Here is an 18,684-nt window from a genome sequence, read left to right on the forward strand (position 1 = left end):
CTGTAATTTAACAGTAACAGACTAAAATTATTTCTACCTTATAAAACTGAAATACAAAAAAAACTATCTTTAAGAGCAAAAAAGGGAACAGGATCAAAGAAAAGTTGACAGAAATTTGAAGTCATACTTCCCCTCATATCATGTAGCACTTACCCTTCTCCTGTTAAAGCACAGCAGGACTGAATGTGCCACGGATGATCCTTAATTGAACTAAGGGTGAGGTATTTAGAGATTTCAGCTGCTGTCATGCACCCTTTCATATCCTGTTTATTTGCAAAGATTAGGACTGCAGCCTTCCGTAAATCCTGCAATCAATATGAAATATTTCTAATACATGAAATATCACAATCCAAATTAAACTAATCAAGCAAAAAAGGTCAGATATGCTCAACTGGACAGTTACACTGAAATCCCTCTACTTTAAAATGATTAGGCAGTAATATTTAGTTAAAATTTTTTTTTGAGAGATGCCTGGCTGGCTCAGTTCGTAGAATACACAACTCTTGATCACAGGGTTCTGAGTTCAAGCCCCATGTTGAGCCTAGAGCTTATTTAAAAAAAAGGGGGGGGGGGTTCCTTGATGGCTCAGTTGGTTAAGTGTCTGCTTTTGGCTCAAGTCATGATCCTGGGGTCCTAGGACTGAGCCCCATGTGGGGCTCCCTGCTTTCTTCTCCTCCCTTTGCCTCTCCTCCCCACTTGTTTTCTCTCTCAAATAAAATCTATAAAAATAATAAATAAAAATTATATTGAAATGAAAATAAATTTTCTCAAATAATAATGACTTCATGATTAACTCTAACAAAATGGCCTTACTAACATAAGCCAGATTATCAAAAGTTTTTTTTATACTTTTGGGCCAAAGGGGTCAAACTAAAATAAACATGCATCTTAAACACTGATTTAAAACTATAGGAGCAATACTCTGACGGGAAAATATGGTATTATGTTACCAAATACTACAGAATTTCTCCAAATTTAAAAAAGAGGACTGAGGGTGAGGATGAGGAATATTTATTTTACTCATTAATATTGGTGTAAACTAACAGCATTCATTAATATTCACCACAGAACTGTTCATACGATCAAAATACTAGAAATAACCTAAACGTCAGATTAAAAAAATTAAAAAGATTATTAAAATTTTAAAAATTATTAATTTTTATTAAATTATTAATAAAATTTATTATAAAAATTAAAAAATTAAAAAGATTAAAAAGAACAGATTAAAAAAAAGAACAAATCAACTGTGGTATATTTATACAATAGAACACTAGATGGTTTTTTTAAAGGAATGAACTAAAGTTGTATGTACTGACGTGGATAATCATAATGTTATGCTAAACAAAACAAAACAAAAAACAAAAAACACCAAAACTGAGTTACCGGGAAAAAAAAAAATCTGTATCATTATATAAGAGTTTATGAACATAATATTTTGTCAACTGACAAAAAAGTAGAGAAAGTATCAAAAATATACATAGGTTTAGTAATCAACACTTTTAGGATAATGTAATTCTTTCAGAATTCTTTGAAAGAAAGGAAGGAAATGGGATTGGGAAGGTCACATAGGATATTTAATATCTTACACTGAATGGTGGGTGGACAAGTGTGTTTTATTATCTAAGTCTTTTGTGCATCTGAAATAGAATTAAGTGATCTCAGATCATTCACTGAAGAATTTTCAGTTATAGGGGCAGCCTGGGTGGCTCAGCAGTTTAGCGCCACCTTCAGCCCAGGGCATGATCCTGGAGACCCAGGATTGCCCACATCGGGCTCCCCGCATGGAGCCTGCTTCTCCCTCTGCCTGTGTCTCTGCCTCTCTCTCTGTGTCTCTAGTAAATAAATAAAATCTTTAAAAATTTTTAAAAATAAAGAATTTTCAGTTAAACCGAAAACTTAAGTTTTCCTTTTTCTTGCTTTATCAGACTCTTTAAGGCATGAATAAGTGGTTTTAACTTTGAAAAGTCGTGCCAATAACAGTAATAGTCTACAAATTAATGTGTTGAGCTTCTTCAAGTTTGAAAATGTAATGAAACTTTAAGACTTTCATCAAAATATAAAATTTTGTTAATGATGCAATAACCAACAGCAAAGCCCATAATCTTTGTAGAAAATCACAACCATTATACAGATACCTTACTCCATGGTTTACATTTGCTTTAAAAATTTACCTCATGAGCCAACATTCTGTACAATTCTTCTTTTGTAATGGCTAGTCGTTCCCTGTCAATGCTATCAACAACAAGAATGATGAACTAGAAGAAAATTAAAAAGAAAGAAAATTGAATGAAATCTTGAAGTTTTCTGTAAAACTACTCTCAAAGAAAGTGAGAATACTTTCTTTACATGACATCATTACCATAAAATGGTTTACTGCTTTTTCATCATAGTTTAAATTATACTGTAAAATCCAAATGTTAATGACTCATAATTTCAACAGATAAAAATTATGCCCATAGTTTATTTTAAAAAGGTTATGTCTTCATACATAATACTCTGTACACTAAGATTTATTTTTAAACAGGTAATAATTTTCGAAGAGAAAGTCACAGTAATTTAAGTAACTTTCACTAAAACTTGAAAGTACTCTATAATTGCTCACATAAGCAATCAGTAATTATTTATGTTTCACAATCTCTTGCCTAATAAAAAGGAGCACACAAGTTAGCCTGAAAAAGAGAAACACATTAAAAAAAAAAAAACCCCAACTAATGAACAAGACATTTTAACATAACAAAACCAACAATAAAAGCCCTAGATAAAATGTGCTAAATAGAAACATGCCTACTTAGGAAATTTTTTTTTAATTTTTTTTTTTTTTTATGATAGTCACACAGAGAGAGAGAGAGAGAGGCAGAGACACAGGCAGAGGGAGGAGCAGGCTCCATGCACCGGGAGCCCGATGTGGGATTCGATCCCGCGTCTCCAGGATCGCGCCCTGGGCCAAAGGCAGGCGCCAAACCGCTGCGCCACCAAGGGATCCCCTACTTAGGAATTAACGCACTAGAGGGGATGCAGATGGAGTTAAAGCAGAGACATCAACAGGATTAGAGGAAGCTGTTGATAAAGGTGTGTATGTAAAAGATGGGTCTTATACATTAAAAATAAAAAGATCTTTGGTAAGGAAAGTAAGAAGATACAGTGCAAAGGGCCCCTACATTAGTATTTTAGAAGAAAAAGTGAGATTAAGAGATGCTGAACGTTATAACAGTGATGAAGAATCAATAGAGAGGGCAGCTCTGGTGGCTCGGTGGTTTAGCGCCGCCTTCAGCCCAGGGTGTGATCCTGGAGACCCGGGATCAAGTACACGTGGATCCCACGTCGGGGCTCCCTGCATGGAGCCTGCTTCTCCCTCTGCCTGTGTCTCTGCCTCCCTCTCTCTCTCTCTCTGTGTGTGTGTGTGTCTCTCATGAATAAATAAAATCTTTAAAAAAAAAAAAAAAAGAATCAATAGAGGGAGGGTGACAGCAGATTGTTCAGAAGACCTTACAACTAGACAAAGAGATAACTAGAGTGATCTGCATATAAACTGGGCAGGGCTTGTTCAAAGGGGATAAAAGAGAAGAGACTGGAAGAAAGAAATGGAAGAAACCGGCAAAGTATCAGGGACAGAATAAAGGTAAGTGACTCTGATGAGAGGAGTGTGTCAGGAATTCACCAGCAGCTCAACTCCCTGCATTACAATGGAGACCTTAGGCTTCTGGAGGACTCGTCAGGATAAGGAATTTAAGAAGCTGATGAGGGTGCAAAAACCATCAGGGAAATACCACAGAGACCAGATTCCCTACGTGGCACTAAGATTTGCAGATGCCAGGTGCTGTGCTGGGATCCTGCAGTAAAGGCCAAAGGGTCTTTGTAGCAATTTTGAAATTCTTATAAAAGAGCTTATTAAAAAAAGAAAAAGTTCATGCAAATGGGGTCATTAATAACATATTTCTTTTTGGACCCATGCTAAGTCTTCTTGAGTTTCTGCAACCTCACTACCATTTTGCAACGCTATAAATATGTTGATCAGCGAGAATCAACTCTAACCTACTCATCAGAACTGATGGCTCTTCTGTCTCACACCTGCAGTACTTGCGAGTTTTGCAAAGGCTGTGCTGTTTAAATACAGGTGATCAGCTCTGCTTTGAGCTGAGCAGGTCCCCTTAAATGTGATTTTTTTTTAACTATGCAGTCAGTGCTGTAAATGTATTTTCCCTTTATGATTTTCTTAGTAACATTCTTTTCTCTAGCTTATTTATTGTCAGACTACAGTATATAACCCATACAACATATGAAATATATATTAATCCACATTTTATGTCATCAGTAGGGCTTCTGGTCAACAGGAGGCCATCAGTCAAGTTTTTGAGGAAGTCAAGTTATATGTGGACTTTGGACTGTGAAGGGAGGGGGGGTCACTGTCCCTAACCCTTGCGTTGTTCAAGGAGCAACTGTAGTCATGCTAAAAGACTTTCTAACATGTTTTAGTTTCAGAATGTTTTTTTATGATAGAAGTACATATGAAGCTAACCTATCTATAATCATATTTGCTTACCAACTTATCTTTCCCTGCAAATAAAAAAAATAATTAAGTGCTACCACAACTGCTAAAGATCTATGATACGCCATTTGGTTTTGACAGTCATAAACTGAACTGCATATATCTATGTAGATACTCATGTGATTGCAACATAAATCCCAAGGATTTATACTAAAAAAACAAACCTATTCACCAAAACTTCCTTGCATCTCCCCACACTCCCTTAAAAAAACACCCAATTTTTAATAGGCTTCATTTTAGAAAAAATAATAGGTTAGATGTACCTGTTTGTAAAGAGAAATTATGTATGCAATTGTATATTAGTATACTCAAAGATAAATCCCTTAATAGTACTGCACTGGTTTAAAAAAAAATCTGCCTCTAACAAGATATAAAAACAAAAACAGAAACTCATCTAGACTGTTTCCCAGGATGGCTCTAAAGTAGTAAAATAATGAAATAACTGACAGAGAATTTGGCTGAGGGTGGGGGCTGTAAATCCATTTTTAAAAAACAAATACGATCTCACCAAAAATTTGAATTTTGGAAATCTTGTATTAAATTAGGCTTAAAATATTTTATTTCTCCCCTAACCAGAGCCTCATAAAGTTGTGAGATCTTGGAACAGGTAATCTAACTGATTCCACTCTCTGCTTTCTCCAACAGTAGACATGTTACAGGATTACCGTGATGATGAACTGAGAATCTGCCCTATATATAATAAGCATACAGCAAATACTGGGCATCACTCTTTCTACTTGCCTTTTCTCTTCTATTTAAAAACCTCAAATTCCTTACAGAAAATGATCTTATTGAAAAGCAACTGTCAATACATCTTTATGTACAGCCTATCTATTTTCTGGGTTTATTCTTTGGTTCTTTTTATTAAAATTCAGAAGACAGCTTAGTATACCTCAGTGTTTGAGTAATACGTGTTCCAGGATGACCGCAGTGATTCTTGACCACCAATATCCCACATCAGAAAATGAGTGTTCTTCACAACTATTTCTTCAACATTGCTTCCTATGGTTGGAGATGTATGAACTACTTCATTCATTAAGCTGTCAAAAGACACCATAAAAAATCTTTTGTAAATCTTGAGAATCTGAAGGAAATTTCATCCCTATATTTTTAGTATCAATCACCCTTCCTTATTTGCATCAATGATGGTAATCATTAGCATCAAAAGTAGAATCTTATAGAACACTTGTACAAACAAATACCTAGATAAAGGACAACTCCTGAAGGAAGACTTTGTGTTTTTCTTTCAGTGGAATAAACTGAAAGCTTGATCTGGAGAGAAGGGAACACCGTGGTGTGAGTTTGTATTTCTGTGGCCAAAATTCCAATCCCAACATGCCCTGTTATCAGAGCAGAACCAGTGCTCCCTCTTGAAAGAGCAAGTTTCCAGGTGACTGTGACATCAATACAAGTAGAAACCACTGAAGAGAAGACTATGTATAATTTTTAAGACTGACTACGTGAGAAAATTGAGACTCAGGCCTATCAACCTAAACTACACCCTTAAAAAGATAGGGCTATAGGCAAATGAAAATAACTATAAATGTATTTAGAACACCAATGCTCATAACTACATAATCATAATTATTGGTTAAAATACATGAATTAATTCATTCAATAAATACATATTTGCCTATAATAAGCCGGTACTGTGTTGGAAGAAGCCTACAATTGCACTGTCTCTTGGGTTTTATGTATATTTTTGAAACTGTGGAAAATTATTTCAACAACTGACAGGTTTCTGAAATGTTTACATCTGATGTTTAAAGGTGAAGTCTTAGGAAAATACATAACAGCCAATGAATGAATGTTTTAAAGTAAAACAAGTAGTTATTCGCCTCTAAAACAACAAGCCACAGTTAAGAGTTTAGCAAAGTAGCTGAAAAATACATTAGACATTGCATAAGTAAAGTATTTCTGGAGAGCTGTCAGCTGATACACTTAGGATGAGGTGGAAAGAGATAAGAGCCATACAACTGTGCACTGTATCTAATAACTACTTGTTAAAATGCTTGGGACACAGATCCATTTCCTCTGCATAATGTGGATCGTTTCATAAACACTGAAAGGATAATGGGAGCTACTTTGACAAGTGGATTGATGGGCTGTTAAAATTTCCTCAAGTATTAATGTAGTTCTCTGGAAGTCTCAAACCTTTCCCTGCTGGAAGCTAAAAAAGCAGTACTTTCAGGGGTGATCTTCATTTCTTTTGATTTGACAAGTCTGGCTTTTGTTCAACAATTCAGAGCTATTGGTCATGAGTAGCAACAGGCTTCCTAGAGATATCCATCTATTGACGTGAACGAAGCACAGAGCGGGAAGAATGAAGTGAAATGCACTTTATCACCTCACTCCAGCACCATTATATGTGGTTTATTTATTTTAGCTTACTATTAATTCTTTCAAGGCCAGAAAAAGATGAGTGTTTGCGAAGGCTTTAGCAAACATACAGCAGTTTTATTCGCTTGTTAAACAAATTTTGTGTTTGATAAAATACAAAACCATATGCTGAAGCTTTTCCATTATGGTACCTTAATAATTACACAAAACTCATTCCAATAACTAAAATGATGAAAACTGTTTAAGAAAACAAATATACTTACAATTGGTAAAGAATGGTAGTTTTCCCTGCATTATCCAGTCCCACTATAATTACTTTGTGTTCTACAAAAAGAAAACAAACCATAAACATTTATCACTACTGCGTACTGCAATTACATGCTTTCAACACTGATTATTAGTTAGCTTTCTAATGAGAACCATTCACTGGATACTTATTACTGGAATGTTAAAACAGAGTAAAAAGAACTTCATGGTGTCAAGACCACCTGTATTAAATGAGGCATTCTGGTATGATGTTCTTCACCTGGCTGTCTTACACAAGAATGTGAACTTTGGGTAGGAGGGAAGTACAATAGAACTGGCTCACTTATAATACGAAAAGCACCAATTCTGATCCTGACAAGGCATTATGACCTAAAATGCAAGTTTAAAAAAACTGTTTTGGGGCACTGGGTAGTTGAGTCAGTTAAGCCTCTCTGCCTCTTGATTTGGGCTTCAGGTCCTGATCTCAGGGTAGTGAGATCCAGTCCTGCACTGGGCTCCACGCTCAGAGCAGAGTCTGCTTTTCCCTTTCCCTCTGCTCCTCTGCAGCTATCCCCTCCAAATAAATAAGTAAAATCTTTTTAAAAATTGTTTTACCCAGGGGATCCCTGGGTGGCGCAGCGGTTTAGCGCCTGCCTTTGGCCCAGGGCGCGATCCTGGAGATCGGGGATCGAGTCCCACATCAGGCTCCCGGTGCATGGAGCCTGCTTCTCCCTCTGCCTGTGTCTCTGCCTCTCTCTCTCTCTCTCTCTGTGTGACTATCATAAATAAATAAAAAAAAAATTATAAAAAAAAATTGTTTTACACATCTGTTTGTCATCTCTTCTAATCAAATTAGCTTTTTATCAAGTTGTTTTTACACCTGGAAGTACTCCCACATACATATAACCAAGATTCTTTATTTCCTTTCATGAAGAAATCCAATTAAAAACATAAAATTGAAAAGGTTTCCCTGTCACCAACAAGACACACATACTGTCTCTCATCCCTTCCACTAATTTATAGATACATAAGCAATTACTTAGTCCACAATACTTTTTCAATCTGGATTTCACAAGTCTCTTTCTTAAGATTTTATTTGAGAGAGAGAGAGAGAGAGAGAGAGAGGGAGGGAGAAAGGGCGTGCACACACACACATAAGAGCGCAATGGGGGGAGTGCAGATGGAGAAGCAGAATTCCCACTGAGCAAGGAGCCCCACAAGGGACTCGATTCCAAGACCATGAAATCATGACCTGAGCTGAAGGCAGATGCTTAACCAGCTGACCCACCCAGGGGCCCCTGGATTTTACAATTCTTTTGAGCAGATATGGTTTCTACTCTTTATACAACAAAAACTTCTTCAGTCTTCTCTTTCTGGTGCTATGCACAGAATAAATCACTTGCTTCACAGATCTGAAAGCCCACCGAGTTATTCTGTTAAGTGGTACAAACTATGAAACCTCCTTTGAACAGAGGAGAAAACACTCTAGAATCTTCTCGATTTTAACCTTTACAGGATATATTAAAGATACCTCTCTTCCTCAGGACGGAATGCTTAAAAAGCTAGTGAACCTCCAAAAGAACCACAACACAATTTGTTTTTAGTCAGCGATTTGACGTTACTTCATATCGGAACCCTGCTTCTCTTGTTAACCTGTGAATGTCAAAATTGTGATTATACATCTAATCAAATATCATCTCGTATTCCTATTCTAAAGTGTTAATACTGCATGAGTCAAAAAGGGGGGCCATAATTCAGACAAGGTGTTAGGTGACAAACCATGTTTGCGCCTTATAATGACTTGAACACTGTAAATAATGCCTATAATATTGCTGTACAAATGACATGAGGCTCTGAACAGCCTTTTTTCACTATGGCAGAAGCGGCTTTGTAAAAAACAAAACAAGGCAAAACTTGCTTGCTTATTATATAACTCACTATAATCCTTCTTTTTTGACTCTTTTGGCTCATACTCCCTAACTTCTAACAGAGGCAATCTTTGGGTCGCCCAATCTTTCACCCTTAAGGTTCAAGAATGAGAACCCTCTTATCAGTGCAAGACTAAGCATTCTAAATTTTGGTGACAGCTGGAAACCACCTGTCAGCATCTGGAGACCACGGGGTCCCTGCAGGAGTGAAAATAAAGCCACTAGTCTGGAAGTAAGCTAATCTTGGGGGGCAGATACTTCTGCCAGGAGAGGGGAACAGAAGGTAGTACCAGGTGGCTCACCGTTGAGGCAAATGAAGTAAACCAACACCCAGGGCCATCTTCTAAAAGTCCTGTTCCCTGCTTCACATTTTGTATTATGAGGATGATCAACACTATCAGCAGCATATGATGGCAAAACTCATAAATAATGCATCGTTTTGAAAGCCTGGTGCTTAGTTCAAACTAAGCCAGGGGTGACAGACAAACCCTAAAGGCGGACACAGTATGTGTTTCATTACAGTTTCAACTGTGTGATTAACTTAAGGTCTTTTGCAGATTCCTTTTTTCTCTCAGGGATAGGGAATTCTTGCAACTAAAACCAAACACACAATTTCAACTCTGTATTACAATGAAGGTGTTAGCATCAATCCTTCCATTAAGCCGAGGTCTATCTTCTGATATGATCACCAACAACCTGAGTCTGTATATCAAAGCGTCATCAACAGAAAAGAGCTAAATGATTTTTAAAAGCATGAAGTAACAAAGTTTATTTTAAATTTTTTCCTTGGGGGAAAAAATCTCTAACATCATTTGTACAAGAGGGAAATCAAAATCAAAGGGAATTTACTAAAAAAGCAAGTACAAAATTAAAGCTGTTTGTACTCTGCAGCATAATGGTAATGCCTGTCCTCCTTCGAATCCCTCTAGTCCCTAGCTGCCCCTGAAGTGTGCTGATGACCCAAAACTTGAGTTCCCAAATGCCAGTCAGTCAAGTTTTTACCTCTTCAAGGGACAAATGAGAAAAACATGGACAATGACACATACTCTTGTTGTAAGCAGAAAAGGAAATTAACGTGTTGCTTTAAATGTCCACAAGTGGTATCTAGATTAATAAGGTATAAATTCATGTGGTGGTATAGGACACTGCTTGGTATTAAACACGCGACTCACGGTGCCTGTTCTGTACTGCTGTCCTTTTGGTTGGGTGTAATCAACAGGCCACATGCAAATCTTAGTTTATGTATTGAAACAGAAAAATATCAACTAAACTATATAACTGTTAGTGATTACCTGTAGTCATGATAAAATAGTTTCCTTCCCGTCATAGCTAACGAAAGTAGATATAAAAGGATGCTTGTAAATTTGTACCATTTCTTATTGCCCAACAATAATCTTTATGTTTACCTAGTTGGTTAAAAAAAAAAAAAACAAAAAAAAACAAAAAAAAAAACCTTCCAAAATATATCATTATAGTACAATTCAGTCTCAGTTAAGGTGAGAAAGAATCTAGCCTAAAGGTCAGACTTTGCACTGCTGCCAATCAGATGAACATTAGTCATTTAACATCACTTTTGCTTACAGACCCACTGAAATGTCTGAAGTTGTGAGGAGAAAACTATACAACTGCATATTTTTACAACTTCAACCCATCTTTAACATGTATATATGTAAGCTACATGTTCTTCTAACTCCTCCAACTACTCTCTACAAAAATGACATATTTAGTTGGTAGACTGAGACACAGTCAATTCTTATGTAACCTTAAACAGGGAAAACTGTGAACATGGGTATAATTATAAAATTCCTTACTTAGAACAAATTCTGCAAATGTAATTATAGAACTTTACCTTCTTTATTGTTTTTCAGTGGCATTATTAAAATCAGTATGTTGTTACAGAGTAGAAGCTGCCTACGTTTGGGGCTAGAAATGTGTAGGTTGGAGGTGCAGTATGGACAACTTAAAAACTTTGATAGCCAAGTAAGTTTGAGTTAAGACACTACCACAACTATCGAGAGTTCCAATGAGTCCAAATAGTTGGTTTGTTTGTTTAAAGATTTTGTTTTTAAGTAATCTCTACATCCAGTGTGGGGTTGGATCTCACAACCCTGAGATCAAGAGTCCTAGGCTCTACTGACTGTGCCAGCTGGGTGCCCTGCATCCAAATGTTTTTCGAATGTGTGACAGTCACCTTGCCATCATATTTCACCAGAATTCTCTTCCAAGAGACCAAGTTGTAGCTCTTCCCACAACAGAGGTCTGAGAGAAGCACACTTCCAGTATTACTTAGCTAATCCATGCATCTCCAGAGTCAACACAAATCATGTTTATTTAAACTAAATGAAGGTCCAATTGCAGAGCTTTTGTTTAATTTTGATCAAATGTTTACACAAAAGTTTCCCTGCATGCGTGGCTATGGTATTTGTTCTCTTGGATGTCCTTAAAAGTTGGCTCATACTATTTTGTAAGCAAGGCATAAAGATGTAAAGCCTATACAGAATGAGGCTTCAAAAGAAAATTAGTAAGAGCACTTGCTTGTAGACAAACACAGATAAAAGATGGCTAAAAAGAAAAATGATGGAAAAAGGAACTTCAAAAAATTAAGTGGAAGAAAAAGTCAAAGAAAACCTTTTTCCCTTTACCAAATGAAAATGATTTACTAAATTCAATTTCTAGTTTTAGTATAGATACCAAATGAAAAATTGTAGTTTTTTTTTAAAGTTTTATTTATATATTCATGAGAGACAGACACAGAGAGAGAGGCAGAGACAAGGCAGAGGGAGAAGCAGGCTCCATGCAGGGAGCCCGATGTGGGACTTGATCCTGGATCCCGGGATCACGTCCTGAGCCAAAAGCAGCACTCAACCACTGAGCCACCCAGGAATCCCTGTAGTTATTATATAGAACACCAAATAATTCAAATAGACAAACGTAAGAAAAAAATTAGAGAATCACTAAATATTGGCAGTGCTAATAAAGCAGAAAACAGTATGTTAACATTTGTTATGTTAAAACTGGGTATTGCTGAAATGTGATAAAATGATCAACTTTTAATCTTAAGTATATGCAAGCCCAGAAGATAGGATGAAATAGGGATTGCTACCTTCTAGATATATTATAAAAGCCTTATATGAGCACAGAGTATGCAAACAACTTCATAACTAAACAAATAAAAATGTCCTTTGCCAAATATGGTGATTCAGCAAATTTAGGATATCGAATATACAGAAAATGAATCTGCATCGTTACAAAGAGTAGGTATTAAAAAGTCAGAAGAGGGCAGCCCCGGTGGCGCAGCGGTTTAGCGCCGCCTGCAGCCCAGGGCATGATCCTGGAGACCCTGGATCAAGTCCCGCGTCAGGCTCTCTGTATGATGCCTGCTTCTCCCTCTGCCTGTGTCTCTGCCTCTCTCTCTCTCTGTCTCTATGAATAAATAAATAAAATCTTTAAAAAAAAAATCTATATTAAAAAAAAAAAGTCAGAAGATATGCTGTCACAATCTGAGACCTGAAGGCCAGATGGCCTGTATAGCAATGAGGAGCACCCAAGGAAATATGGCTTTTGGAAAAAAAAAAAAAAGATAATAAAAAAAAAATATCCTTACATTGCTCATAGAATCATAAAACAGACTGCAGAACTGGAGATCTATTCCCTTTCTTCCACCTCTTAACCTACAAATGGCTCACCTATAAAGGCATTTCTGAGGAACCAAGGTCTCCAAAAAGACACTACTGACCTGAGCCTTCTTCCTTAGGTTACAGATAAGAAATTAGGGATCCCTGGGTGGCGCAGCGGTTTGGCGCCTGCCTTTGGCCCGGGGCGCGATCCTGGAGACCCAGGATCGAATCCCACGTCGGGCTCCCTGCATGGAGCCTGCTTCTCCCTCTGTCTGTGTCTCTGCCTCTCTGTCTCTCTCTCTGTGTGACTATCATGAATAAATAAATAAAATCTTTAAAAAAAAAAAAGAAATTAAAGTTCTATGAAGTTATTTATTCTAGTAAACATTGGTGAGAGCCAGCATTTGTTTTCCTTTTTTGCTATAAAGTATTAACTTCCCTTCCAAATTATTCAGTCTCCCTCTACTCCCACCTCAGCTCCCATATTCCCGGATGCCTAAATTTTGTTAAGAGTAGCTATGTAAATCTAATGATTCAACAATTCAACATTTCTTGAGTTCATTTTACACCTGACTTTAATATTTGTGATTAAGACGAAAAAGCAAGGATTCTCTACCCTTAAAAATCTTAAAGGTGCATATGTAAATAAGCACTTACAGCACAGCATCGTTAGTATAAAGCAATAGATATGGACATATCACATGGTAATATTCTCAAGAATAACAGATCTAGAACCTAGCTCTCACGTAAGGAGATAAATGTCAAGAGCAAAAAAGAGTATTACAGAGTTTCAGTCTGAGTGTTTTATGTGCAATGTGCAAGTTAATCCTCACGATCATTCCATGGGAAAGTGGTGGCATTCTTCATTTTACTGATGAGGAAACAACGGAGTCAATCTTAAGTTGAACATGCTGAGAAGTTTGGCTAATGGTCTCCCAGTGTGAGAGAGACATTTCTATGACAAAACGGAATCTTACAATCTTACAATAATAAATAAGAATAGCTTATTGGATAGACCAAAAATACTTTTCTGGTAGCTAAGAGGACTAAATACAGATTTTTAAAAAAAGATTAAAGATTCTAAGAAGGCAGAAGACACTAAGATCTCAGGCCAGAGTGAAGTGCCTAAAAGACCAAAGATTGCCCCTCATCCCCAACTCACTGAACAAAGGCAATGATTAGAAAAGATTAAGCAGGAAATATTGAAATTGATATAACTCATACAGTTCTCTGGAGAATTCAAATGTTGCCCAAGGGAAGGTTACAATCAGGAAGGCAAATGTTAAGGGGCAAAGACAATGCATGGTTTTCAAATTGTGGTCATGGCACATGACCACAGTTGTTTATATATACTATAAATATATTTTGCATTATGACTCAGGACACACACAACTGAAACAAAAGTTTCACAACACTGTATCTTTACTAACTGAGGGACACTGTAATAGTTTCTATTTTAGAATGTTCATTCTTTGTTTTAATGCTGGTCCTCACTAAATTGACTTCATAACTTACTAATGGATTATATTGGATAATTTGGGAAAAAGTTGTATTTGAGAAATACAAGTAAACTGGGTGAGTGCAAATATATACAAAATTTTCAAATTCAAGAAGCTCAGCAAACTCCAAACAGGATAAATACAAAGAAAAGCAAAGCTAGGAATGTCATGGTCAATCTTCTGAAAACCAAAGATAATGGGAAAATCTTGAAGGCAGCAAGAGAAAATCAGGTTATGTAAAGGGAACTAAAGATATGAATGTTGGTTGATTTTTTACAAGGAAAAAAATAGGAGGCCTGAAGACAGTGGAATAACTTTAAAGCACTAAAGGGAGAAAAAAAAAGTGACCTAAGATTCTATATTCAGCAAAAATATACTTCAAGAATGAAGGCAAAAAAATACACTTTCAGATAAAAGAAAACTAACACCATTCATCACCAAAAGGGCTACCCTACAAAAATGCTGAAATTCTTTGGCTTGAAGGGAAATTATACTAGATGGAAATTCAAAGCATCAAAAATAATAATATAAGTAAACATAAGAGAAATTTTGCCCTTTCTTAAAATATTTAGGAATATATGACTGTTAGCAAAAAATTGTAACATCACTGTACAGTTTGTAACTAATGTAGGTACAATACTTATGGCACAAAGTATCAAAGTTCTTACACTTTAGAAGTGTTACATTACTGACTCTTAAGTAGATTGAGGAAAGGTAACAATGTATGTTGCAATCCCTAGTGATTATAAAAATAATGTAAAAAGGATCACTATAAAAAAGCCAGTAAATAAAATAAAATGGAATTGTAAGAAAACAAAAACAATTAACCCAGAGCAAAGTGGGGAAGGAAGAACAGAGAAACAACAAAACAAAACGAATGCAGATGGGACAATAGGGAATAATAAAATATCATACTTTAATATCTGTATCATAAATTGAACCACATCAATAAATTCGGCTAAACATTATAATTAAAAGAGAATTTCACACTAGATCAGAAAGCAGAAGATCACACAATGAATGTCCTCTAGCAGAGATACACATTAGGATACAGAATGTCTGAATAACACTAACAACTACTTGGGATGCCTGGGTGGCTCAGTGGTTTAGTGCCTGCCTTTGTTAGGCCCAGGTTGTGATCCTGGAGTCCCTGGTGATCAACTCCCACATAGGGCTCCCTGCATGGAGCCTGCTTCTCCCTCTGCCTGTGTCTCTGCCTCTCTCTCTCTCTCTCATGAATAAATAAAATCTTAAAAAAAAAAAAAAACAAACACTAACTACCATAACTTACAGAGTTTACAGAGTATTTTACAATTCCAGATTACACATTTTTTTCAAGCACAAAAGTTACATGTACCAAACATTTGGATGGACTATAAAAAAGCCTCAATAAATCTGACCAAAAAAAAAAAGGAAATCTTACAGAGCATAGTTCTGAACACAATGGAATTAAATAACGAACCAATAATAAGCTATCTAGGAAAATAAATATTTGAAAACTAAACACTTATAAATAATCCACAGGTCAAAATAGAAATAACAATATTAAAACATTTCAAACTGAAAGACATACAACAAATTAAAATTTGTGGAATGATGTTAACACAATTCTTAGGAAGGATACTTAAAGCTTTAAAATGTAACATATGAATGGAATAAGAGACAAAAACTATGACACACACCCTATTTTAAGAAGATTGCGGGGGCACAAAGTAAACTCAAAGTAGATGGAAGGAAATAAACAACAGAAATTGGTAAAATGAAAAAGCAGAAAACAGAAAAAACTAAAATCTTTGAAAAGATTAACAAACATGTTGGAGGACTGACACTGGACTTCAAAATCTACTGTGAAGTAGTACAATAACCAAGATGGTGTATGGTATTGGGATGGACATATAGATCAATGCAAGAGAAAAGTCCAGAGATAAGACTCAATCTTTCACCAAAGACTCCAAAGTGTCCATTATGAAAGCAAAGTCTTCAGTAAATTATGCTAGAGCAAGCAAATGTCCAAGTAAAAAAATTTATAAGTAATGAATCCCAACCCCTTTACTCATCTGGTAACTGCAAAATAATCTGAGATGGCTCATAGACCTAAGTATAAAAGCCAAAGCTTGTAGATGAAAGGAACAGGACACAAAAAGCAAGAGCCATTAAAAAAATAAATAAAAAATAAAAAAGTTGAAAAATCAGACTTCACCCAAATTTAAAATTTCTACTCAGCAAAACCTGCATTAATAGAAAATGAATAAGGAAGCCACAGACTGGAGAAATATTCATAAAACATACATCTGGCAAAGGATTCAGTTCCAGAAAATATAATTATATATATAATTTTGTAAACAAAAAAAAATTTTAACAAGAAAAGGATTTGAACATTCCGCATAAGAAATATGTATGGCTCATCAGCACGTGAAAAAATGCTTAACACCCAAAAGCCATCAGAAAAATGCAAATTAAAACCAAAATGAGTTATCACTACTCATCTAACTGAATAACTAAAAATAAAAAGACTGAGGACATCAAATGTTGCTAAGGATGTTAAAAGCATAAGTCTCAGAAATGCCTGGGTGGCTCAGTTGGTTAAACGGTCAGCTCTTGGTTTTGGCTCAGGTCATGATCTCAATGATCATGGGGATAGAGCCCAGTGTTGGGCTCCACACTCAGTGGGGTTTGCTTCTCTCTCTCTGTCCTGTCAAGTTCTCACCCCCCATTTCTGTGTGTGCATGCACACGCTCTGTAATGTAAAAAAATAAATCTTAAAAAAGTAGATGTCTCAAACACTGATGAGAGTACAAGAACAGTTTAACACTTTACAAAACAATCTAATAGTTTCTTATTAAACTCATCATATATCTAGCCTAGGATCTAAAAATTGCACTTCCAGATATTCATCTGGAGAAATGAAAACATGACTACAAAAACTCATAAGAGTATTACATATTACAACTTGTCATGACACAAATGAATAAACCAACTGTGGCATAGTCATTCTATGGAACTACAACAGCTCCATGGGTAAAGCCTCCAATCTGAAAGGCTAATATAAAAATAAACAAACAGAAAACAGAAAACTAGAAGAAAACTTCAAAGAAACTTAGAAGGTTATGGAACTTAGAAGGTTATGGAACAATGCCACAAGAACAATGAAAAATATAATATTTCACAAATAAAAGGCTTTCATTAATTAAAAATGATAGCAGAATCAAAATATTCAATAGGAAGATCGAAAGACAAAGGATATATCCCAGAAAGTAAAACTCAGGGAAAAAAAGACAGTATAATGGAAAAGAATACTACATAATCCAGTAGGCACAATACAACCAATAAGATTTCCAAAAAGTAGAGGAAAACATTCTAACAGAAACATAATTAAAAAATATTTAGAACTGAAAAACGTCCAACTTTATGTTGAAAAGGTCCAGAAGGTCCAGGAGGCCTAGCACAATGAACCAAAAAAGATACATAACAAGGCACATGTCTCTGAAATTTAAAAATAACAAGGATAAATGGAAAATTCTAAACTCTACTAGAAAGAGAAAAAAAAATCAGAATAAGAATGATACTGGTAAAAAAAAAAAAAAAGAAAAGAAAAGAAAAAGAATGATACTGGTGTTTTAAACACGGGGGGGGGGGGGGGGGGGGGGGGACACCGGAGAGCTAGAAGACAATGATAATACCTTTAAACCTCCTCTGAAAGATGTTTTTCCAACTCAGAATTTTATATTCAGCCCAGTTATAAATCAAAAGCAAAGACAGACCAAAACATTTTCAGGCATTTGTAATCACAAGAAAAATTACTGCTTTGGACACCTTTGCAAATAATTTCTGTAGGATGTACTTCATAAAAAAAAAAAAAAGGAAAGCAAGAAAAAAAAAAAGACATAAGTTCGAATAAAACAGAAAAGCAAAGGAAATTCCTGGAATGACTGCAAAGACAAGTCCAGCACAGCTGCGTAGCAGGCAGAGGGAAGCAAGCTCAGTTTGGAGCAGAAAGGAATACTGTGGGATTGGGGAGGAAGGGTACCTCATCTGATTAAGTGTGATACAGAAAAACTTTGTACAGAGTTTTGGGTTAGAATGAAAGGACTCAGTCAAATATACAAAGAAAACTAAGGTGAGATATAATTATTTACTCTATGGGGAAAAGGTTGTAGGAAGAAGGGGAACATAATTATAGCACACTGTGGCTCAGGCGTTAACTAAATTTTACAGTCACAATAATGAAAAGGCAGTGTGTATTATAAATCAAAACACTATGTTGGGATGAGAAGGGAAAAGGGCATAAAGTACTAATTTCTCTTCTAAAACAAATGATTAGTATACCTAAAACTAATACGTTCTATGACAATGATATCTCAAAAGACAAAGGATAGGATTGAAATTTCCAGATATGCATACTATTAAAAAATATGGAAGTATGTACTGGACAGGTATGTTCATAAATCTATAAAGATAATCAGATTTGAAATTATCTCCTGCATTGATCATTACATCCAAGTAACATC

At 35.8% G+C, this 18,684-nt stretch overlaps 1 protein-coding gene across 4 annotated transcripts in view; it reads right to left on the reverse strand.

The window, feature by feature from the left end:
• Positions 1-18,684, reverse strand: part of ARL5B (ADP ribosylation factor like GTPase 5B) — a 35,775-nt gene that overhangs the window by 7,979 nt on the left and 9,112 nt on the right. For all 4 annotated transcript variants that reach the window (XM_025445177.3, XM_025445178.3, XM_025445176.3 and 1 more), the window contains exons 2-5: positions 7,150-7,210; positions 5,439-5,586; positions 2,172-2,255; positions 154-305 (exon numbers count right to left, since the gene is read on the reverse strand). In XM_025445177.3, coding sequence (XP_025300962.1) covers positions 154-305; positions 2,172-2,255; positions 5,439-5,586; positions 7,150-7,210 — 445 coding nt within the window. The remainder of the gene's footprint in view (positions 1-153; positions 306-2,171; positions 2,256-5,438; positions 5,587-7,149; positions 7,211-18,684) is intronic.

This window comes from Canis lupus, chromosome 2, assembly GCF_003254725.2.
Source record: "Canis lupus dingo isolate Sandy chromosome 2, ASM325472v2, whole genome shotgun sequence".
Classification (NCBI taxonomy): domain Eukaryota; kingdom Metazoa; phylum Chordata; class Mammalia; order Carnivora; family Canidae; genus Canis; species Canis lupus.